Genomic DNA, 25,211 nt, shown 5'->3' with positions numbered 1-25,211 from the left:
GACATGGTCTCTTCCATCTAAGAGCACACAGGCATATAGGGGAAAGCAAACATCTGAGCAGATGAATACAGTAACAGACTGTCTGTAGGACCGCAAAGGAAAAGTGATCAGTTCTCCCTGGGTGTTAGATCAGAGCGGGAGAGATGGCGGAAGCCTTGAGAAAGGTTTCAGAGAGGAGGCGAGGCTTGAATTAAATCTTAAAAGATGAGTAAGTGGGGCCAGAGGATAATATTGCGGAATGACATACCAGGCAGGGAAAGAGCCTGAATAAGTTTTGGGACTATGAAAGAGCTTGGCACACACTGGAAACTGCAAGAAGCAATAACATGGCTTGAGTATAGGATGTAAGGGAGGGCATTTGGAGAGATGGCGCTGGAGAAATAGCCAGACCCAAATTGGTAGAGCTGGGCCTTGCTGCAGAGTTTGGGACTTTATCCTATAGTTCCTGAGGAACTGGTTGCAAATGTTTAAGCTGGTAAATGACATAGTGAAATTTACGCTCTGTAAATCTTTGCTCTGTGAAGGGTGGGTCTGAGGAGGAGATTGATGCATAGAAACCAATCAGGAGACCATTATAGTGTCTAGGTGAGAGATGATGCTGGTCTAGACTAGAGGAGTAGCTGAGGTGAGGGGGTGGAAAGCAGCAGGGCAGAGCTATCAGAGCAAGAGGAGCAGAGGGATTAGGGGAGACAAGACGGATATGTAAGATTAAAAATTAAAAATGTCGTGGCCTCCATTTTGCATGCATCAAGAGGTGGTTCCAATCAACGATTAATAGAGCATTAGTCTTCTAAAGCAAAGAAGACACAATCCGCATACCCCACAGTCTTGCTTGTAAAATGTCTGTATAGGACCAAGATTTCCAGCCCTCTGGTAAGAAGTCCATTTTAAATAAATAGTGCACCCAAACAGTGCGTTAATGTGCATGGTTTTTCACTGTAAAATGTAAGCATTTGCTAAGATAGAATGTGTTATCTTCTATTTAGAGGCTCTGTGGGATAGTGGCTGGACACTGGACTGGTACATCCTTCCGAGTGTTAACTCTGGCACATGCAAGTTTTGGACAATGGACTTAACTTTCTTAAGCCTCATTTTTCTCAACTATAAATATTAGGCTAGTAATATTGCCTTATGGGTTATCTGTGAGAATTAAGTAAGATTGAAACATATGAGAGCAGTAGGCCATACTGGCAAAGTAACTACCAAATGCTACTAACATCCTTCTTTTATCTCTTTTTGTCTCCTCAGAGGATGTTTAAAACATTGCACTTTCTTTTTCTTCTCTGTGCTAAGGCTTACCTTGGCGAGGGACCTGGGGTCCAGTACAAAAAAGCGTCTGTGTTGTTGTCCTCACATTTAAATTCCTTCAGGAGAGTTCACGTGAAGTGCTTGATTTCCTGGGAAAAGGCATTGATTATTTCTCTCTCCGCTTTCCATACAGGATGTCAGCTGCAACGAGATCACAGCCTTGCCCCAGCAGATAGGTCAGCTGAAATCTCTCCGAGAACTGAATGTCAGAAGAAATTACCTTAAAGTTTTACCACAAGGTAAAAAAAGAAAGGGGAAAAATGAATAAAACAGGAGACTTTTATTCTTTTTTGTTCACTTTTGTGAAGGTGGATCTAGTCATGTTTGTGTATGCCTATTCATATTAATTATAATTTGAATTTCACACATAGAAAAATTACATTTAGTTTTAGTCAAGGGTACAGAAACACAATCATTCCCCTTTATAAGACTGTGTGTGTGTGTGCGTGTGTGTGTGTGTGTGTGTGTTAGTTTGTTTAAGTTCCCATAATAAAGTGCCACAGACTGAGTGGCTTAAACAACAGAAATTTATTTTCTCACAGTTCTGGAGGCTAGAAGTCTGAGATCAAGGTGTTGGCCAGTTTGGTTTCTTCTGAGCCTCTCTCCTTGGTTTGTAGATGGCCATCTCCTCCCTGTGTCTTCAGATCATCTTCCCTCTGTGTCTGTCTCCTAATCCCTTCTTCTTATAAGCACACCAGTCATTTGGGATTAGGGCCCACCCTAGTGACCTCATTTTGACTTAATTACTCCTTTATAGACCCTATCTCCAAATACAGTCACATTCTGAGGTACTGGGGGTTAGGAGTCCAACATATGAATTTTGGGGGTGCACAGTTCAGCTCATATCAGGAGGCAACGTGAATAGGTTTTGGTATGGATGTCTGATGTTCTGGAACATCAAGCCAAAAGTTTAGTTGACATGTTTGTCCTGCAGATCTGGCTGTCAGGGTTTCTGGCCTTGGGGATCTGGGAGCCCTGGTTGGGAACCCCCTGTATCTAGAATCTGCTCCTCAGGCGAGGGCACTGCCCCTGCTGACATGATTCTTGGACTAACATCACTGGTAGTTTCGGTGAATTTCTCAAAGGCCAAAAGCAAGGATGTCTCCAGAGCCTTAGCTTTGAGACTCGGTGCCCCTCAGACAGCCCTGCTCGGGAGCCAGACTTGGGCAAACCCTTCCCTGCAGCCGTGGGCTTCCACAGTGTGTCCCTCTGATACATTGTGTTGGAGTACGAGTAAAAAGATGTATTTATTCAGAAATTTTGTACCATTAAGAACTTTGACAAACAGTCTTGTAGATGTTGGTGGATCTGAATTTTCATATTTTGGGATTCCCCTTTGGACCTGAATCAGGAATGTTGATGAGCACTGAACACTGAATGCTTTCTCCAAAACATACTCTGGTTTTCAAAGATCATATTGATTTTCATCGTTTTCATTTAAGGACACTAGGTATTCGTGATTTCAAACATGTATTTAAAAATGTACCTCCAAACAAAAGCATATATTTGGAAACAGTCAGCATTTGGTTAACCTGATGCTAATGCAGCTATTTGAGGGTTCTTGATTTTTATCTTTCTGTTCCTGCTTCTTGATCTTTGGCTTGAACTGCTTCATTATTCAAGGCAGACAAGTGGAGCTCGTGGAAGGGGAAGAACTTTATAAAATGTAATGTGCCTTATAGGTGGGAGGGTTAAGTGTCTGCCTGCCATCTTCACCTTTTTCAACGCTGACTAGCATTTTAAAGAAGTTGAATTAGAAGCTATCTCAGCATAAAAATTAATTACTTTATTACTTGAGATGACTTGGTATAAAAACATTGGTTTTTCATTTTGTCATTGTGCATTCCCATTTTTGAATGGATGAAATTGTTTTTCTTGGTTTGAGCAAGTACAAAGGGAAAACTGAATAACAGCAAAGTTATAAGCATATAAGCTTTCATAGGATTAAAGAGAACTCTCATTTAAATTTAAGCTCGCATGTTAATCATTGAGAAATCATCACAAATCATTGAACTCTCATTTCAAAAGGGAATTTAATTTAATCGTTTTTACAGTTGCCTGTAATCATTTAGACACGTGTGGAAAGAAAATGCATCTGCAGAGTCTAGGTTTTTATTTCTCTCACTGGTCTTTACTCTCTTACCTTAAAAGCATTCCTTTCCTTAAAAAGATCAGTTACATGGGCCGGCCCCGTGGCTTAGCGGTTAAGTGCGCGTGCTCCGCTGCTGGCGGCCCAGGTTCGGATCCCGGGTGCGCACCGACGCACCGCTTCTCCGGCATGCTGAGGCCGCGTCCCACATACAGCAACTAGAAGGATGTGCAGCTATGACATACAACTATCTACTGGGGCTTTGGGGGGAAAAAACAAATAAATAAAATTTTTAAAAAATTGAAAAAATATCAGTTACAAATTTCTATACTTTCCATAATTCTGTTTTCTCAGATTCAATATTTTAAAATACACTCAAAGCTAAAACTTCGGTTTACTGGAAAATCTTTTTTTCTTTTTTTTTTTTAAATAATTTCCTGAATGTCAAGTTTCTTTTTTGCTTCACTCTGGAGAACTCTATTAACAAAAGAGCACTGATAATGCTTTCAGGCAGTGAATTTAAAGACTTGCCGAATTTCCGTACTTGTTTCTTCTCCTTGAGTACCCCTCCTCATATGCTTCCAATTTGAGGAGGGAAAAAAAAAGTTTGTGGCCTAATTACCCGGGTCAATTTTGTGGTGGTTTTTCTACAACTGCTGCAACCAGGAGACTATTTTGTTCTTTCTAGGGCCAGAATGGACAGAGGATTAAAGTTATGATTCATTGCCCCTCTTTGCAAAGGAAAGAGAGAAGCCGGATTCCTTGTTATGTTTTTTCTTACTCCCTTTTTCTGCTCTGTTTCTTTTGACCTTTTCTGGGCTGGAGTTATCATTTCCTCTTCCATTTTCTTGTTGTGAAACTGTCTGGTTTTAGTTTTCTTAAACTAAGATGGTAATTGTGTTCCAAAGGAGCACTAAAAGGAATAGTCGTTATGAAAAGCATTGCTTATTTTGTTTACCTGTAAGTAATAAAGGTAAATATTTATTTACCCCTCCTGCCGTGTCTTCCAGGAACCTAGCCCTCTAGTTTTGCTTTAAAAAGTCTTCCTTTTAAGTGGCAAAGAATTGCTGAAGATCCAGAGTCCAGTTGAAATTTGCCAACCTAACTTTAATGAGTAAAGGTAACCATCTCAGAGACAGGTTAATATTACTAGAGGTTACAGCAAGGAGATGGTCCTCATATATAATCTCCCTAAGTCTTACCTCTGTTTTAGAAACAAACTATGAAGTGAAAGGGATCTTACTTTCCCTTTTCCTTTCACTTTCTTGATTCCATGCTGTCCTCCAGATTTATACCCTGTCTCTCCTCCATCTCCTGCTGCTCCAAGAGCCTTCATCAAGGCAGCCTCCAGGACGAGTGTGGCCTGAGGCAAATGACTTTTCCTGCGGGGGGGAGGGGAGCTGAGTTTGAGCAGTGAATTACTCAGGGCAATTTAAAAAATAGACTCCTTGAGTTTCTCTTACACAGCTGCCTATCACGAACCTGAGTTTGGAACCTGCGAAGTTTGATGCTCTTCTGCGTCCTAGCATTTCAGTCCCATGACTTCCTTCTTTAATACAAAGCCATTCACTAAGGTATGAAAGAAGAAAAGTCCCTTACAAGCCCAGAACGAGTTGAATTCAGAGAAGAGATACTGGTTGCTAAGTGCATCTTTGTTGGTGGCACTTGAAGCAGTGTAGCTGAGTAAAGTGAAAACTCTTGGGCAGTACGGCCGAGAGGAGAATGGTGTTGATTCTTACTCCAGGTCACTGTCGCCAGCCCCTCTTCTTTATATAGTTCCTTTATACAGCTCCTGCCCTTCCTCCACTTTGGAACTCCTTGTGTATTTGAAAGCACCATATCTCACCCCTTACCAGGTCCCACAACCAACGAGGTGAGGCCCCATTCTCAAATGAACCCTCTGTAGCCTCTCACACAGAGATCTCAGTGGGTTGTCCCCTGTCACCCTGCACGTCTGGCTTTGCTCAGCCTCTCTGCTCTATGGAATATGTTTGACTTCGCAGCTGCCAATGTCGGTTGGAATGCTTGAAATTACTGAGTGTTTACTATGCCACTGGGTGGGGATTTTAAGCTAAATATAATGTTCTGTCTTGTTTGTGGAGCTACAGAAGACTTTTTAAAAGCAGAACAATAAATCCTCATCAAATCAGGATTACAGGGTCTGTTGCAAAATTCTGAATTAGATAGCAGTTGTTTTTTAAAGTGGAGTTAAAAGATCATGAACATATTTCTTGTAACTAGTTCTGAGATTATGCCAGCCCAGATGCATTGAATAGATAAGAATATTTTATAATTAGCGTATTATTCGTGTTAGCAAATACTGCTTAAAAACATTTTGAAAGTAAAACATAAACATGTCCTGTGTAATGTGGCTTATGTGATTGTTTTGCTATAAGAAATCCTTTTTAAACAATAGATATTGTAAATGTCAAGTGTTTCCGGCTCTTATTGGAACTAAGAACAGTTTTAAATTATTGGGCTCCCAATGAAAGATTCTCTCCCCCCTTTGGTAAAATATTATATACATATATTATATGTTCCTAATGTAAAACTTGCTTTTTATTATGCTAAATGATATTTTTCCTGATAAGCAGAAATTGTTTAATGTTTAGGCAATTAATCTTGTTGCTTTCTGAGTTTTTTTCTTTCTTTTTTTTTTTCTATTCTTTTAGAGCTAGTAGATCTTCCCCTGGTAAAGTTTGACTTTTCCTGCAATAAAGTGCTCGTGATTCCCATTTGTTTTAGAGAGATGAAGCAGCTGCAAGTATTACTGCTTGAGAATAACCCTTTGCAGTCTCCTCCAGCACAGGTGAGGGGTCTCGCAGCAAAGCCGTTGGCCCACGGGATGTGCTATCAATAGCGTTCAGGCAGCTCTTGGCAGAGCTGGTTTTTTAATATTCTGCTGAATTAATATTGTATTAGACATGATCATAAGCAGTCACAATCTCTAAAAAGATGAAACCTTGGGTGAATCTGACTGCAGTAAATTGTCTTCTGCTACATCAAGTTCATTACCAGCATTTGGCTTACTATTCTGATCACCGCAACCCCAGAATTGTATGTTTGATTGTTCGATCCTTTGTACATACATTTGAAAAATTTTCATGGAGTGAATGGCTTAGGAAAGGAGTACTGTATTCCTTACTTTAATGTTACCTGGAAAAGGGAGTTTAAACATTTTGAAATATGATTATTGGTTATTTAGAGACAAGATTCAAACTCAAATATTAAACTATGGGAGAAAAAATGAAGTCTGTAGGCTTTCAGAATTGGAACGTTACCAGGTCAGCTTTCTCACTTCTATACTCTTTACACTATTTATATTTAAACACATTTCTGTTAGAATTTTGCAAGAAAACTTAGAAAATTGCTCAAGCATGGTTTTTTTTTTTGGTTATTTGTGTGTTTGTGTGTGAGGAAGATTAGCCCTGAGCTAACTTCTGTTGCCAATCCTCCTCTTTTTGCTGAGGAAGATCGACCCTGGGCTAACATCTGTGCCCATCTTCCTCTACTTTATATGGGACGCCGCCACAGCATGGCTTGACAAGTGGTGCATTGGTCCACGCCTGGGATCCAAACCTGCGAACCCTGGGCCGCGGAAGTGGAGCACACGCAGTTAACTGCTACGCGCTTAACTGCTACCAGGCGGGCCCTGAGCGTGGTTTTTTTATTCAAAGTAGAATTGGAGGAAATGATTGCCTAAATTCTTATGTGTTAAGGTCAAATTTGGTGGGCATTGTTAGAGTGTCACTTAAAATGAAACGCAAAAATTAAAATATACAGAGTCAGATGTTTAGTGTTTACATTTTATTTTGTCATTTAATTTATTTATTAATAAATAGGTATTATTAATGTCTTCATAGATTTGCACCAAGGGCAAAGTGCACATATTCAAGTATCTGAGCATACAAGCATGCCAGATTAAGACAACTGACTCCCTTTACCTCCACACGATGGAGAGGCCACATTTACAGCAGCACGTGGAAGACGGGTGAGTGTGACCACTGTCACTCAAAGTCCCTGTTCAGAATTTGGTTAGGCCAAGGTGCTCCAGGGAACTGACTCCAAAAATTCCTTTGCTTCACTCAACCAATGCAGATTTATAACTCAAGAGTTGCAACAAATTTTGGAATGAGGAAGAGAAAACTGACGCTGTTGGTAACATGTTGGCATCTCTCGAATCTCATCTACCTTCTCCTAATCAATAATCAATCCTTTCTGAGTGCTATCTGTGTGTCTGTGTCTGTGCACACACACACGTATATATGTACATACATAGATACACATATGTGTATATACATCCTTAGAAATAAGAAATATAATATAAATGTAGGTATTTTTACTTAGTTAAAACAGCCATACAAGCTCAGACATGCTTTCTTTTTAATTATTAATTTTTAATATGCTTCCAGAACATTGTTAAGAAAAACTGCAGGCTTTAGTTTTTTCATTGTCTTTTAAAAATGCAGTGTCCGTAGTTTTTGCCATTTCCTGTTTAGAACGGAAACATCGAATCCTTTAACACGTCCTTGGCTTTTTTGTGGCATAAATCAGGCCTTGAATTTTCAGAAAATAAAATTCCCACACTGAACACACTTGGAGAAATGCAGGTCATTTTGGAGAAGTCTTCGCTGCAGAAATCTTTCCTCAACTTTTTACTGAAAAAGTAAATGTGGTGACTTAAAATCTCAGCCTACGCTAATGGTACCTTTATATAATGCTGAAAATATGTATTCGTTGTTTTATTTTTATAAACATACTATGAAATTTGTTTAGTCACTGGATAAAAGTTTACAGAATTATTGAAAGTAATCTTGTAAGAGGTAAAAAGCCCTTTGTAACATAAGAGGTAAAAGTAATTAGGTAGTTTTTGCTTTTTTATATGCTAGAATCCATAAAATAAGAAAATTATTAACTGTTTGAAAGAACAGGCCGCTTGACTAGAGTGTAAATTCATGAAACCCTAAACACAAAGAATTCATCTGGTGCAATATTTAGACAGTACAAGTATCTGATTTTCATTAGACTCTTGTCTTAATATCCTTTAATACTGGGCGGATTTGTTGCCTATGGTAATAATAAAAATTTGTATAGCAGAGTCATTATTTGAATATAAATTGATGTATCTTGTGAACTTTGTGATTTTAATTTTTTCTGAATGAATTCAATATTGATGGCATCTATCCCAGCAAGAAGGATTCTGATTCGGGCGTTGGAAGTGATAATGGAGACAAGCGATTGTCTGCCACAGAGGTAAAGTTAGTGATCAGATTTTTTTCCTTCAGTGCTTCTAGATATATTGTTGAACTCCTTTCTAGTAAAGGGCATTTATGCATCTGCATGAGAATATGTGATAATATTTGTGAAAGCAATTTGAAATCCTCCAAGTGTTATATAAATATTAGCTGTTAGCTTTTTCTGCATCTTTAATATTTTATAAATGTCTCAAGAGTAAGATCCCTCTCTCCTTCACATCCTATCACACCCCTCGCGTTATCTAGAATATTCTTGAATGCTTAATAAATATTATGAAATGACTAAGTGGTGTGTAAGTACCCGTGAGGCATTTTTATAAATATGTTTAAGTGACAAAGTAATTTAGGAAAAAGTTGTTATATGCATACCTAAATGTTAAGGAATCAAATGTACATTGCATTTCAGCAGTTTACCCACAGGAAATGCATTTTTGAGTTGCCATAATTTTTATAGCAATATTTGTTTTCCTGAAACACCTAGATTGTGTTCTTTTCAGGTAACTGGATAAAAGTTTGGTTATTTTTAAGCTGAGTCCTCTCACACTAGAGTTTCCTGAAGTGGTTATAAATAACTCATTTAGCACATTTGTTATTTATAGTCTCTTAGATTCCCCCAAATCTTTCACTAAAATACCATTAAATGGGGTTTCTTGACCAGGGGAGGTAGAAGGAATGGCTGGGGTAGCGGGTGGATGTATTATCAGGTCTTCCCTTTTGAGGAAATTTATTGAGTTTTTGTGGTCATTGCATTTTGAAATATTATAATACTCTTTCAAGATGTAATTAATAGGTCAGTTACCCCATTTCATGAATCCACAGTTGTGCTATGTGTGACTCCAGGAAAAATGCCTTTTCCCTGTTCAGGTCTTTGAGGTTTAATATGTAGTTAAGATATTGAATTTATTTTCTAGAAAATGCTTTATAAAGCAATGTGTTAAAAAAAATCAGGACACCTTAAATCTTCCTAATACAGAACATTTCAAAAGGAAGTAGAGTTAGTAGGCAGAAAAAGAGAGCCAGTATCAATAACAGAAAATTACCCTCATGAAGCCGCATGAATAGTTTACTATGGTTCCCTGGTGGAGAAAACACTCAACACATCGCTTTATAAGTTGTATTTAATTCAACCCCCTTAGCTTTATTAAAACTCATAAGTCCCCTGAAATGTCCCATTGTTTCAGAAATTACTCACCCTCAGCTTATTTTCTATTAAATTAAAACAGACTCTGCTTTATCCTTTATCTGTCTTCTAAGGATAATTAAGTTCATTAATAAAACATTACACAAAGAACTTCATTATCCTTTTGTTCTCACTTGGTATAAGTAGGATGCTAATAGCATTCTGAAAGGAGGCCAAGGGTTTCCTCACTCCTTTTTAACTAGATGCAGATCTGTGGCATTTGGCTAAGTTTTAAGATGGGAGGAGGTTAGAAGGAAGAAGGACTGCGGAATGGGTTATATTCAACACAATAAACTGCACAAGTCTTCCCTTTGGCCTTTTTTTTCTGGCTTCGTAGCCTTATTACCTAAGAACACCTCCAAGAAATTAGTTTTTTAGAATGATAATGGTTCTGAATGATCCTATGTAGCTTTCTGTTTTCCTTTTGCTGGGCAAATACGTTACCATCTGTGGTCACTTGATCTTGCTCCCCACTTACAGCTTATTGTGGGGTTCAAAAATCACACCTCGTTCCCTTTCTCTGGCTGTTGCCATTGTCTGATTGACTTAACATTTGTCACTAAGATATTAAAGACAAACAAGCAAAAAAAATTGGGGGCTCAATGAATATCTGTTTAATGAATGAAATGCATATTTGTTTTCTGCCAGTTTCTAAACAATTTGTGCGCATGTCCCAAAGTAAATGAACACTGTACTCTGAAAGTCATAGCCTGTGGAATTCAGGAGCAGGCCGCAGTCGCCTGAGCTGTGTTCCGTGGAAGTTGCCAATTCCTGTGATTAGGAAAGCTTTTCACTAAATAGCAACACTAAAATGGAGATACAGGAAAATAAATGAGGCTCATATTTCATTTGTGACAGTCATAGATTTTCTGACTAAACTTTATCAGATAGTGTGGGAAACAAGACCCCCAGAAAGAACTAACTCCGCTTGCTAAATTGAAGTATTATTCTGAAAATTGCACAGAACCCATGTTCCTCTTAAGTACTACCGTCGTTTAGCGCTTTTATATATTTAATGCAGCTTCCTCAGCCTAAAACAGGGAAATAGACTGAAGCTTAATGTTGCACATAAGTTGCACTGTAAATAAATGAGACATTGTCGCAGAGGTTGACTGCTTGCTTTTTGGTGACAAGCTGCATGAAACCTTGATGCAGTTTTGGTAAATTACCATTGTTGTCAGATCTCAGAGTACCATCACTATTAAAATGATTGACTAGACTTAGGGCTAGTGTGATAGTGTTCTTACCAGTATTCCTTTGTTCTGTCAGATGTTACACAGTCCTTCTTAGTGCCCTGACTATGGCTCTTAGGTTAGAAAATATCATTAGGCATCTGACAAAATTTCAGCTCAAACATATGTACAGAAAAGTACATGAGTGTTAGCTCGATGAATTTTGACAAAGTGAACACACCCATGTTACCAGCTCCCAGATCAAGAAACAGAACTTTACCAGCACCCCGGAAAGCCCTACTCATGCGCCTACTCTCTAACCCAAGAGCAGCCGCTACTCTGACTTCAAACACCGTAGATTAGTTTTGCCTGTTTTTGAACTTATGTAGGTGAAATTGTCCTTTGTATCTGGCATCTTTTACTCAACATGTTTTGAAAATCACAGAATTTTTTTTACATAGCATTCTCTTAATCTACACTGATAACACTTCTCCCTTGAATGAATCCGTGCACTGTTTCTTTTCAGCCTTCTGATGAAGACACTGTTAGTCTCAACGTGCCAATGTCAAACATCATGGAAGAAGAACAGATCATCAAGGAGGACCCGTGCCATCGCCTCAGCCCAGTTAAAGGTCTGAGAATGAAAGATGGGGAGAAAGTGCTTGTTGTTAAGTTTCAAATGCTATGTTTAAAATATACGCAAATATAGCAATGATAATAGTTAATGTTTTTGAGCATTTCCTGTGCAGCACACACTGTGCTAATCTGTGAAGCTGATCTCATTTAAAGTTCAAAACTGTGATGGATAATCTGATCATCTCCCTTTTATAGGTGAGGAAACTGAGGCTCAGAGAGTTTAAGTAACTTGCCAGTAGTCACACATCTAGTAAGTAGTAGGCTGTTCTCATTCTGAAGATTTATACGAGATTCTTTAAATCCATTCCCAGAAAGAAAAATATTGATATGTAGATGTATTAGGACAACACTACTTGCTGTTAACACATAAAATCCCCAAATCTCGTTGGCTTAACACAGTCCAAATTAAGTCCAAATGGGAGTCAGTGATTAACAGGCAATTCCCTTCCAAGCTTTGATTCAACGACCCAAGTTCCTTTTATCCCGTGACTCCATCGTCTTTAATACAAGACTTCCAAAGTTTCCAAGTCCATCCGTTTCAAGCCAGAAGAGGAAGAGCGTGGAGTTTTGCTCATAAGAGGTATTATGGACTGGGCCTAGGAGTGCCCATCACTTCCAAGCTAGACTTGGTTCCATGGCCACAAGAAACTATAAGCAAGGGCGTGACATGCAGTTGAGATGTGTGCCCAGGAATCTGCTTGACTTTGGACAAGTCAATTGACCTTAATCCTCTCACCTGTAAATGAGGTCATTAGATTAGGTAACCTCTGAGTTCTTCTGTAGCTCTAAAATTCTCTGGTTCTTTAAAAATCACCAAATGATAACTGAGCATTATATGTCTTGCATACCTTCAAAATCCTAGTAATATATTTCATATGTTGGCGATAAGTGAGAAGCCTACACTTGATTTTTATGACAGTATTTTTGACTCTATTTATTTAGTGACTTTTAAAGAAAATACTAAATTTAATGTTTACTGATTTGTGGCGGAGACTATTTCATAGTGTGTGAATAGAACTAGGTGAATTTTCAGATTCGCTCCGTAATAGTTTGAATCTGCTCGTTAGTGGTGGATGAGCCTGAAACCAACTCAAACTTCAGTGTTTGCTTTCACTTCTTACGTTTAAGTTTTTAAGTTCAGCAGTTAAGTTTAGCATTTAATGTTCATCTGAGATCGTGATTGGAAACACACGTTGTCCAAAAATATAAATATAAATATGCAAAAATAACTGCCACTTTATTAATTTAGATAAGTTTTGTAACATTGTGCAGTATAGGAGGTAGTGTTTTAGGCACGTTTTTAATGTAAAAGAATTATATAACTTGTTACCAGTGAGTTTATTCCGCTCTGTTCTAGAAGTGGGTATTCTGCTGCCTAGGAGTCCTTAAAGGTGGCCCTGTTTGGTCCTTTTCAGTGTCCAGATCAGAGGAGAGAGTTGCCTGGTGTCCCTTTTGGCTCTCCTACCCTCTGGAACACCCTCCAGCTGGATGCACTCTACTTGAGATGCTTCTCCCTCCATGTGGCCCTTATCTAGTCGCTTATGTTGTTGTTACAATTTAGGGTTCTTATCTTAGTTCCTTCTCACACTTTTTCTTGAGATTGTTTACTGCTTAAGGACAGGAGTCAGGTTTGACTAATGTTTTTTGTTTTTTTGTTTTTTTGTTTTTTTTTTTGTGAGGAGATCAGCCCTGAGCTAACATCCGCCAATCCTCCTCCTTTTTTGCTGAGGAAGACGGCCCTGGGCTAACATCCGTGCCCATCCTCCTCCACTTTATATGGGACGCCGCCACAGCATGGCTTACCTAGCAGTGCGTCGGTGCGCGCCCGGGATCCGAACCAGCGAACCCCGGGCCGCCGCAGCGGAGCGCGCGCACTTAACCGCTTGCGCCACCGGGCCGGCCCCTGACTAATGTTTTTTAATCCTTAAAATCTTTAGTATAATACCTGCCATTGAGTAATTGCTCAATAAATAATTGTTGAATTTTGAATTTGAAATAATTACTTGTCACACATTACTCAGAGCCCAAAAGCCCTTTTTTATCCTCTCTTTTCTCTGTTCCTTGAAAATGTCAGAGGAAATTTCATTTCTTTTATAAGGAACTAAGCCATAAACAGGCCTTGACTTTTAAGTTCAGTTTGGGGCTCTCCGTTTCTTTTACTTTTCTTCCTCTTCTTCCTCCTTTTTTCATCTTTTCCTCACCTCCTCAGGGAAGAGAAAACTTGGGTCACTCATGTACCTCCTTAAGAGGTGAGAGAGAAGGCTTAAATAATTAGATGATGTATTTGAGGGTCCTCTGTGCTTTGCTCATGTGTGCATGAAATCGTGCTTTCTGCCTTTCTCTGTACTTTCCTAATAGGGGAATTTCATCAGGAATTTCAACCGGACCCTTCCCTTTTGGGTGACAATGACAACTCAGGAGAAGAAAGAGACCAATTTACTGATGGAACAGATGTTCTCCATCCGGAATTTATAAACTATATTAAGGCAAGTTGAGGATCAACTCATTTTTTTATTTTTTTCTGTTTGGCACCTTAGAATTTAAGTTCCAGGCTTCCAATCCATCACCTTAAATGTCAGCTTACTGCCACCGTCCTCAGGCCTTTATAACATCTTCTCAAAGCCTGGCCTATCTATTTTCTGACATAAGGAGCTGGTCCCTGCCATACATACCTCTCCATTTGTCTGCATATGTGTATGATTTTCTTTTGTATTCATAAATTACTCGGCTTTCCACTACTCGGCGCATCGTATAAATTAGCAAACTTATCAGAATTACCGTTACCATCCAGTAAAAGCTAAAACAGATAAAGTTTCACATGCTTTTCAGTATATTCTAGGTGAATGCTTTTCTTGGGAGTATATCCATAGCATAAAGGAAAAAATGGAGACACTTGAAAATCTGGGGATGAATGTCTTCCCTTTTTGGAAAGGTCACTCTGAGGACACTTAGTCCTGAACTGTTGTCGTTGCACTGAGGTGTTGAAAGGTTGGGTGAAGTCACTGAGTTGTCAGGAGAACCTTCATCATAGTAGCAGCAACAAGAAGAGAGAAAAACCAGCCCTTTACTAAAGCTGGTAGTTCAGGCTCCGCTTTGAGACGTGATTAGATGCCTTGGTATGTTTCTGTCAGTCATTTTGGTTAAGTTGTGGCACCCAAGAATCACAAGGATAATCCTTTTGGTAAAATTCAGACTCACTGTGGCTTCTGAGAGATGAGGGTCTCTGAGTTACTATTTTAAGGCCCAGCAGGGGGTCTCTAAGTGCTCATCCGTATTCCTGAGGATTGTGTTATGCTGGCTGGACTCTGTCTAAACTAACATCTCTGGGCATCACCTTCCAGGGAAGTGGGAGGAAGACAGCTGAATTTTACACTGTACGAGACCCTCATGTGCTCAAGAGGTTTTCATGCTCTCAAGACAAAAGTAATGAATATGACATTTGTTTGTAGAAAACCAACTGAAGTGATTCCTAAAGTTATATAGAAAGATAAGACACAGAAAGCTTTAAGTCTTTATGCTCTCTATCTAATCCATCATTAATCCATTAGTTCTTGTTTCAAAATATCTCACAGCCATTGCTTTGTTTCTGCCCACTACCTCCATTGACATGGCTTCAGTTGAGCCTCATAATTTCCCATTTTGATGCCTGCAGGAATCCCTCCTACCCCAACTTCTCACCCAACATCTCGCCTTTTACACGCACACGCGCACATATGTACACACACACTTTATATTTTGCTATAGACATTTTCCTAAAGTAAAAATTTAATAACATTACTCTGAGGCCAGTGGTTCTCACAAGGCTCTCCCAGATTTGACCCCTATCTATCAACTCTGGGATAAGTCTGTTGTGAAAATATGAAAAATTGGGCTTTTGTCTTTATTTCATGAAGAATTCATCTTAAGTTGAGAATCTAAAGTAAAGATGGAAACCCTGAAGGAAAACAATGAAAGCAATTAATAAAATAAAGCATGCTGTTTCAGAAAAGCAAACTTTAAGATTTCAGGAAGCAAAGGGCTCCATGGAAATAGCTGCTCTGCAGACTGGATCCTGTCAGCAGAATCTAGAGGAGCAGATAGGGGCATGGAAATGTATTCGGCAAGTGTTTCCTGAGTGCCAACTCTCACAAGCGGCTTCTCCTGGAGAGTCAAGAGAAGAACACTAATAATAAAACAAAACATAAATCTACAATGAAAGGTCATGCATTGAAAATCAGGCCCATGTTAGCCTTGACTTACATCACTTTAAAAGCCTGCGAGAGCCCTGGCAGCCAGCAACTGAGCTGAACCACTGAATCTCTTGACAATCAGGAGTTCTGTGTTTTGTATAATCCTGTTTCTCTCCTTTCCTGAATTCGCATCTTGTACTTTTGTAACTATAATCGATCCTCATTATTCGCAGCAGCTCTGTTCTATAAAGTCACTTTGAACACTGAATTATTCGATACTGAACAATCGCTCCTAAGGGAAGTACAGGGTTAGGTTCCTGTGAGCCTCTGGTCACAACATTTTTGTCAACTGGTCAATACATAACCTTGTTTTACGTGTGTTTCTATTTAAAGACACCTTATTTAATACATATAGTTGATTTATTAACGTTGAACTATGACCAACAGCATTGTAACTCAGGCATGAAGGAAGCTTATCTAACGCACGTGTTTTCTCCATAAGGCACGTCACAGCCTTCTTGCAGTTAGGAACACTAGACAGCACTTCAGCACCATGCTTGGGAGTATTTTAAACAGCAAAATCACCCAAAAAAGCACAAAAATATGAAAATGTGGCACTCTGAAATCGACTCTGATAAGGGCACTTGTTTACAGTATGAGAGCTGAAACAAGAAGGCAGAGCCTTGCCTTGTTCAGTCTCAGCTGAGAATGTGCATGTCGGGGACTCAAATTTTTCACCATTCTACTCATGTCTGAGAATGACTAGAAGTGCTACAAGTGTTGATTTTGGGATTACAATTAAATTTCAGTGAATAGGCAAATTCATAAGTACAGACTCCACAAATAATGAGGATCAACTGTATAACCATCTAACTTAGCAAAAGAAACCCAGTAAGCCCCATTTTCATACTGAAAAAAAACAAATGTTTTATACTATTAATTACTTTTTATTATGAAACTGAAAATTAGAAGGAAATACTCCTGGATTCTGTAGTTGAAGCCCAACAGGAAGACGTAAGAACATGTTTTCTTGGTCATTTCTGGTAGTTTATTTTCACCCATGAGTTTCCCTGTCATTTGGATAGTGGCACAGTAACTTATACGTTGGTGTGTCACACACTAAAAGTATAATCAATGTAGAAAAATCTGAGTATTTTTCAAGCCAGAGGCTGGTGTCAGGCAGCTAGCCACCTCCTCAGAAGAAGACTCGTTCTCAGTGACACATCTGTAGAATTGGCTGGGCCAGAGTAAGTGAACAACATGTCAGAACTTTGACACAGAAAGCAGTCCTTTTGTCTGTTGGTTGTTCCTTGCCAGGGGAACGTGCCCCCATTCAGGAGTGGCTTCCATTCTAGCTGTCGGCTGAGTTAAAGCAGCATTTGTCTGTGTCAGAGATGAGAGGAAAGAAGCATGTGGAAGTTCCAGCGGTGGGACACACCTTTCTAAGTACTCCCACCACAATGTTTCTTTGGGAGAATAATAGGGGAGGGGCATTTCAGTGAAATCTGGATGTTGTACACATGAAATCTATTAGATGCAATTTGAGACATTTTCATTGTTGTTATACTTTCAGAAAGTGTATTGTGTTTTATACTTTCTTTTTTCCCAACAACACACACATACACACACACATGCTCCTCATCTCACAAATGCTAGAATGCACATTCTCCTGTGACTGACAAGCCTGATGGAGGAATCTGTGAGCATCAGGAGGTGCTAAGAGGGCCATAAGGAATTGGGTTAAGCTGTAAATTTCTGAACTCTAAGTTAACGAGTATTGTGGCACTGGGCCAGGTTTTGTTTTCTTTTTAATTGTGGTAAAATACATATAACATAAAACTTACCATCTCAGCTATTTTTTAAGTATACAATTCAGTGGTATTGAATACATTCACATTGTTGTGCAACCATCACCACCATCCGTCTCTAGCCAAACTGAAACTCTGTCCCCGTTAAACAGTAACTCCTCATTCCCCCCTCCCCTTGTCCCTGGCAACCACTGTTCTACTTTCTGTTTCTATGAATTTGACTACTCTAGGAACCTCATATAAGTGGAGTCATACAGTATTTGTCTTTTTGTGACTACCTTATTTCACTTAGCATAATGTCCTTAAGATTCACCCATGTTGTAGCATGTGTCAGAATTTCCTTCCCTTTTAAGGCTGAATAATATTCCATTGTATGTATATACCACATTTGTTTATCCATTCATGTGTTGATGGACACTTGGGTTGTTTCCACCTTTTGACTGTTGTGAATAATGCTGCACTGAACATGGGCTGGGGCGGCTTTTGACTGTTGACTGTTGATAGCCAGTGGCTCTCAGAAGACCCGTGTGTTCTGTCCACAGGGTAGGGCAGAAGACTGTGAAGAACTGTTACGGATAGAAGAGGACGCGCACTGGCCACCTGAGGGAATGTGAGTACTGAGCGTCTGGTTATGAGCCACCATCCTGTAAAGTTGACGTTTCAAGCAGAATGGCTGCCCTGTTGTGATAGAATTCTGATCCACTTTTCTTCGGGAAAGCTGATATTCCTACCCAACGGTATTGATAAGAAGTTACAAGTTTTCTTCTGTCTGATGGTTATTGTCACAGTATTGGGGCAATATAAGGCAAGGCATACCTCTTCCTTGAGTTTTATCTGATTTGAGGGTATGGAGAATTAGATAGAATATCTAGGCTGGAGATTCTAGCTTTCTTCCATTTGTCTGACGAAGCTGACAGTGGAACCTAAAGCGGTATTAGTCCTGGTACCCCTTCTTTACCTAGAGTCTTCAGGTTTAAGATCTGAGAAAACTGTATATCTCTAATGTTCTGGTCCTAAGTCTAATAATTTTAATAGCCAACATTTATGAAATGCTACATGACAGGCGCTGTTCTAAATACTTCACATATAGTAACTCATTTCATGTTTACAACAATCTGATGAGGTAAATTGTTTTGTTATCCCCTGTTTCACAGATGACAAAACTGAGGCACAGAGAGATTGATTATCTTGCCCCAAGGACTGAACCCAAGAATCTCACTCCAGATAGATATCACTTCCACACTATCGTCTATAAAGATTTACTTTGCCAGCCTAATGGGAGAGGGTCTGAGTGATCTATCAGCCGATGGAACCATTTGCAGGAGAATTGACTTTGGACCATGTGGCATAGAGTAGATTTTTGGTTCCTAGGATTTTGTTTTCCATGATCTGGCCTGCAAACCTGGGCCTTCCATCATTCCTTCTGGGGTTTTTCCCTTTAGTGAGGATTTACTGTATTGTTAAAAAGTTTCTCCACTTCCAGAAATACACTGGCTTATGTTCTGCAGTGGATAGGCGTAATCATGATCAAATCTCTCTTGCCCTTTAAAAACATTGCAAAGTTCCTTTCAAATTGTTGTCCAGTATTACCAACTATTCACTGGATATATGTCTGTGATGCAAGGGAGGACTAGCTTGATTATAGACTCATAGAATAATAGGGTAGGAGATTTTATAGGGAAAGAGTTTAAACTATATAAAGCTTTGGAAACCTCGTTCTCAATCTTATATCTGTTGTTCTCAACCCTGCCTATAGATCAGGATCATCTGTAGAGCTTAATAAAATGTCCACGCCCCAGTCAGATCTACTTGGGAATATCAGGCCTGGCTACAGATGATTTTGCTGCATAAAAAGCCTGAACTGAGAACCACTGTCCCCCACTGAAGTCCCATACTGTGAAAGCAATAAAACTGAGCCATTCTGATTGAACTGGGTTTGGAAGGTCTGGAAGTAGTGCAGACTCGCCCTAGCTGAGCATCCCTGTGGATCCCCCCTAGGCTCAGGAAAGCGCAGTGTGAAAGCCACCCAGCTAGTCTCTTGCCCTGATTTTACAGATAAGCAGATGGAGACCCACAGGCATTGTGACGTGTGAGCTGGGCTTCCCCCACCCATTGGCTCTTTCCACTACGCTCTGGCAACCTACTCTATGGGGTACTGACATGTCTTCGTTATAATGCTGAATTTGTCCAAGTCATTTTTATATGTTAGATGGATTTTTATAAGTTTACTCTTAAGAACCTAGATGATATTCATGCTCTAGTGATCATTTTCATTCTCATGTTTGGTTTCTTGCTGCAGAATAAGTTCATCCAAAGACCAGGACATGGATATAGCGATGATTGAACAGCTGAGAGAAGCTGTAGATTTGCTGCAAGATCCCAACAGGTATGCATGTCTTCTCTTGGCTCAGGTTTCATGTGTAAATAACGTATACCAAGTTATTGAGTACATTATCTCACCTTAAAAAATACTTAGACACACAGTTTTGGCTCAGTCTAACCACTAACAAACAGAGAAAAGTCATTTTAAATGCCTCTTTTCCCAAGTTCCATAAATAAGAGTCAAACTTCCGGAATGGTTGAGATCAATTCCCCCTTTCTCTGCTCTTTAATGAAATTCATTCACACTTCATGAAATTCATATGAGAATTCTTGGTATAATGCTTAGAAAACAGAAATACAGCAAAAGCACATATTTTATATTGCTTCAAGTTTACAACTCTGTTTTATAGAAATATAAAGGATATTTTCCAAAAAGGAAAGAATTGGTATATCAAGTACTACCTTACTTATTTCTGATAGTGCCAAGTATATGTTAACTAAATAATATATTTCTAAAGACTTAGGTTACAAGATAATTTTTTAATTTAACTGGCCATTGTTAATAATAGGCAGTATATGCAGTGGTTATATTTTTTTGGTTTCTTAGCTAAGGGTAATGGATTTCCCATAGACAAAATATTTTTCAGTAAGACAGTATACCTAGTATCAGGTAATAACTAGCTTATCACTAGAGAAATAGACCCAAAGCTTATGCCTGGTAAATTGTTCAGGGATCTTGCGAATTTAAATATGAAGATGAAGATGACATGGAAATCACTCCAGATTCTGGGAATTGATGAAAAAGGTGGTTAGTGAGTCCCAGAGTGCCAGTGAGAGTAGACCACCAATGTTATCTGGCTCTGAAAGAATAATGATGGGTCAGGTTGAGTATGGCTGAAAATCCTTAGCAATTGATTTGAAAAGCATTTCGATTAGACATTAGTTGAGTGCTTAGAGCATGGGAAGATCTAGAATGTGTGCCTTGGGAGATATAAAGATGAAGAAGATACAGCTCTTGCCTTAAACTGTGGTAGGTAGATTGCCTTAGTAGTTATTTGTAAGTGTAATTGATTTCAGTGCTTGAAGTGGAGGTAAAAAGTGATAAATTAGAGCAAATGCCTGACCCTAGATGGAAAAGGGGAGATAGCGGGGCCAGCCTTCCTGAAGGTTGGGATATTTAATAATTGGCAGTTTTCAAGGAGAAAACAAATTCTGGATTGAATTAAAAGTTTCTGCAAAGACATGGATGTCAAAAAGAATGGAGCCAGCTTGGAAGATCGCAGGCAGATAAGATGATCTCCACACTGGTTGCTCTTTAGTGTCGCTTTTGGGACTTTCGAAACAGAGATACTCTGACACTACCTGTGGGGCTGGGGTTCTGGGCATTTCCATGAAACTACTGCCAGTGCTGCTGATGTGCAACCAGGACTGAGACTCACCAAGGGGCAGTTTGGAGTGCTGCAGGGGACGACTTCCAGTGCTGTGTGGAGGAGCTGAGATGTTATTTTATATCTAGAGGGAGGTGATGATGGTTTAAAATATGATTATTTGTGTTGTTAATTCTCCTTAATGTTCCGCTCAGAGCTTGGCTTATTAGTAGGTCCCTAATCAAAGCATGTTCTTTAAAGAGCTGGGTTTCACATCCTCAAGCAGAGCAGTCAGTGAGAGGGTAGGAAACAGAGACAAGAGAGCTTGTGTGTGTGTTTGAGGGGGTGTGTATGTGTCTGTGTGCATGCACACGTGCACCCAAGGAATAGGGAAGTAGTGTGGCTGGTGAAGAGCAGACTTTGAGTCAGCCAGACGCTGGTTCTGAACCCAGCTCCAATGCCAGTTAATCTGGGTAAGTTATATGACTTCTCTGTACCCCAGTTTCTTCACCTATAAGATGGGTTACAAGTACTTACCTTTTAGAACTGTGAGGATTTGAAATAATATATAAAATCTTAGTGGGAAGGTAAATTGGCAAAACCATTCCAGAAGACGTCCTAGTAGTATGTAGCCATAGTCTAAAAAATGTATAAACTTTTCAAACAAATTCTAAAAATTTATCCTAAGGGATGAAAAGATATGAACAAAGATTGTGAGGGGGAAGGTGTTTTTAATAGCAAATATTTGGAAAAGAGGAAATGATCTAACAATTTGCAGATACTTAAATATGTTTTGGTCATTAATAAGATGGAATAATGTGGCCAATAAAATGTTTTTTAAAGTTTCCAATATATTTTAGAATGCTCATTATGTAATGTTAACTTTAAAAAGTATATAAAATGCATAAAATTTGATCCCAATTATATAATTAGGTTCCAATTGTGTAAGAAGCTTAGAAAAAATTAAAACTAGAAGGAAATATATTAAGAAGGATGTTTTTCTGTAGGTCTTTCTAAGTTACTATTTTTCTTTATACTTTTAAATATTTTAAATATTTAAAATTTTAAATATTGTAGATACTCAGTGGTAGGTACTATTGTAGTTCTTTGGTGAATGTTTGAAGTGGGTGGTGAGAAGGATGGGAGGGAACGGTCAAGGTGTTTTAGACGTGAGCCCCCAGTATCTCTATCTGAGATGGGGAACCAGGAGGGACAACAGGTTTGAGAAAGAGGATGTTGGGGTCAGTTTAGGACCTGCTGAATAGAATCTAAGGTGGCAATGTGGCAGTGTCCATTCGGCTGATAGACATTTAGTACTGGGGCTTCGAGACTTAGATTTGAAAGTCATTTTCACAAGGTGCTGCAGTAACAGAAGTTGTATAAGAGGATGAGGTTCCCAAGGGCAAGGAAGATGTGACGTGACAGAGAAAAGGCCCTCATTGGGCTCAAACTTTATATTTTTTTAATGCTTCTACCTTTTACATTTGTATCACTTTTCCAATAAAGTTTTCTCACAAATTCTTAATTGATTAACATATGAGCCCCGAAGCAAAACAGAACAGCCTAGTTTGGTGGAAATAGCAGTGGTGTGGGAATGTGAGACTGGTAGTAAGATCTGGTGACCTGGAGAGAGTGGCTCCCTGCTCTGGGCCTCAGTTTTGTCATCCTTCATGAGAAGTGGGATGAACTGAGGATCTTGACGTTCCTCTCCAGCTTGGAAATGTCTAAGGCAATGAGTTGCCAAGGGTGTTGAGCGAGTGGAAATGGTGGGTGTGTGCCAAATTGTGGAAGAAAACAGCCCTGAGCACCCTCTAAGTGATAGTTGATTTGCATCTTTATGACGTGCTATTATAAAATTATATTATGTTGTAAAACTTTATATGGATTTCATTTCCTCCCTAAAATAATCCACTGCTTTGGCTGCTTTAGATCTTTGTTGTTCATCCTGAAGTAATTATAATATGACAGTTCTAACTTTATAATGTTTCCGTGAACCAGTGTCACAGGTGGAGTCCTGTTTTCACTTGTGATAAGGAGGGGGCACATCAAAAGGTCATTTATTTCTAGCTGCTTGGGACTGAATATTAGTAATAAAAAGTTTACATACACATTGGGTTTTTCCTTTATCTCATATTTCTTAGATCCAGATTTTTTTGTTTTAGTTAAGCCACTGATTATAGGATTAAATTTCAGAGGTTTACCTTTCAACTTTAACATTAAAAAACCTAGTTGCAGGTTGCTATCCTGTTTTGCCTTTATCTTGGTTTCTTCTCATAAGGATTTCTGCTTGTTGGTTTGATAGCATTTTCAGTAAGCATGTATAGTACGAACTCATCCCTACCTTTTAAGATGGCTTTGTAACTTTTATATGACTTATAGAAATTCCTGGTTTTATAGATCTTAAAAAAAAGTTGAACACTTAAAATTGCAGAAATTCAGAAACTATCTATAAGACAATTTCAAAAATAAAAATGCACATCAGATTGCTTATGAATTCTTATTTTTTTAACTGAAGGTATTACTGTATATTAGAGAGATCTTCCTATTAAAACCAAATGCCCTTGGTACCTATACCATAATATAGTACCCTTGGCAACTTGCTTCTGTAAATTAATAAACTTCTAGAATATAATTTAGTGTGTGCTACTTATGAATACTATGACTTTATCAGAAATTACGGTTATATTTCACATAAGTTGGATTTCGATACCAATAGCAGATGGAAAATTATATTAAATTTGGCACATGGTGGGAAAATGCCATGTAGTTTGGAATTTCTACCATAAACCTTTTATAACTTAATCCTAATGATTAACATAACTTTTTAATATATTAGATTTTTAAACAAAATATGACTAAAAGCAGTAGGATTTATTAAAAGTTTAATAAATTTGCTAACATTTTTTTCCCTACTCTTTAGATTAAGCACAGATGTTACACAGAGAAGTGTTGTAAACTTTTATCCTGTGGAATCAGCAGAAGCCTTAGAATTACAAGATTCTGCACTAAAGTATGTTGACCTTTTTATAACTGAGTATATTTTCTCTTTTTACATTGAAATATTTATGCTTTAAATTCCACTTTATATCTTTTTTTTATTTCTTCATTTCTGCAGCGGTCAAATACAGCTGGAAACATCTCCGGTGAGTGAGGTAAATCTTCTCTTGGATTAACCACAGAATAGGGCCAGCCATATTATATAAAGCTTAATCATGGGCGTAGAACATTCATTAGTGAGACCAATATGCCAATTTGTTCAAGATCTCTTTTTCAATCTTTTTTGTACTTTTATCCTCTTTAGTTTTCCTGCTTATCTAGCATACTTCACCTCCCATTAAAGATGAGAGTTGGCTATTTCCACTAAATTCTCTAAATTTTTTATGTCAGATAGTCTTGCTGAGTGAGACGATGACAGCTAAGAGGCAGAGGGAACCTGCTCTGTCAGAAACTGGAGGCAGGACCGTTCAATGCAGATAATAGAGCCACAAAAGAAGCCTATGAACTGGCCAGATGAAAATAAACTAGAAAATACTTGAAAGATAAGAAGAAATGATTTGGGAAATGCCTGAGAGGTTTAAGAAAATCTAACGAAGAGAACCTGGTGCGGTATTTGGGGACAGAGTAAAGATGGAGTTACACTGGGTGAAATTTGGGTGGCTGTCTAAAGCAGTTTTGACATAAAACTACAGATGAGCCTGGAAGGTCCCAAAGAAACAGTCATAGAGAGAGGGTTGAGCTGGTGACTTGCGAGTGAAACATTGATTTTATCCTATTTCATCCCTTCTTAGTAAATGGAATTAGGATGGCTAATTTCAGTACCAACCAATTTATGCCCCCTAAGGTGTCTGAACATGTACTGTAGTAAAGCAGTTTCATACTCTTAACTAGCGAAGTTTCTGTGTTAA

General features: G+C 38.7%; 1 protein-coding gene across 4 annotated transcripts in view; it reads left to right on the top strand.

The window, feature by feature from the left end:
* The window catches only part of LRCH1 (leucine rich repeats and calponin homology domain containing 1), a 191,299-nt gene that overhangs the window by 122,987 nt on the left and 43,101 nt on the right, over positions 1–25,211 (top strand). For all 4 annotated transcript variants that reach the window (XM_058548176.1, XM_058548179.1, XM_058548177.1 and 1 more), the window contains exons 4-13: positions 1,442–1,547; positions 6,070–6,206; positions 7,261–7,388; positions 8,587–8,650; positions 11,531–11,636; positions 13,999–14,126; positions 18,160–18,227; positions 19,917–20,003; positions 24,227–24,316; positions 24,422–24,458. In XM_058548176.1, the coding sequence (XP_058404159.1) occupies positions 1,442–1,547; positions 6,070–6,206; positions 7,261–7,388; positions 8,587–8,650; positions 11,531–11,636; positions 13,999–14,126; positions 18,160–18,227; positions 19,917–20,003; positions 24,227–24,316; positions 24,422–24,458 (951 nt within the window). The remainder of the gene's footprint in view (positions 1–1,441; positions 1,548–6,069; positions 6,207–7,260; positions 7,389–8,586; positions 8,651–11,530; positions 11,637–13,998; positions 14,127–18,159; positions 18,228–19,916; positions 20,004–24,226; positions 24,317–24,421; positions 24,459–25,211) is intronic.

This window comes from Diceros bicornis, chromosome 9, assembly GCF_020826845.1.
Source record: "Diceros bicornis minor isolate mBicDic1 chromosome 9, mDicBic1.mat.cur, whole genome shotgun sequence".
Taxonomy (NCBI): Eukaryota; Metazoa; Chordata; class Mammalia; order Perissodactyla; family Rhinocerotidae; genus Diceros; species Diceros bicornis.
Note: the sequence above shows the minus strand (reverse complement) of the source record. Positions and strands in the feature narration are given on the sequence as shown.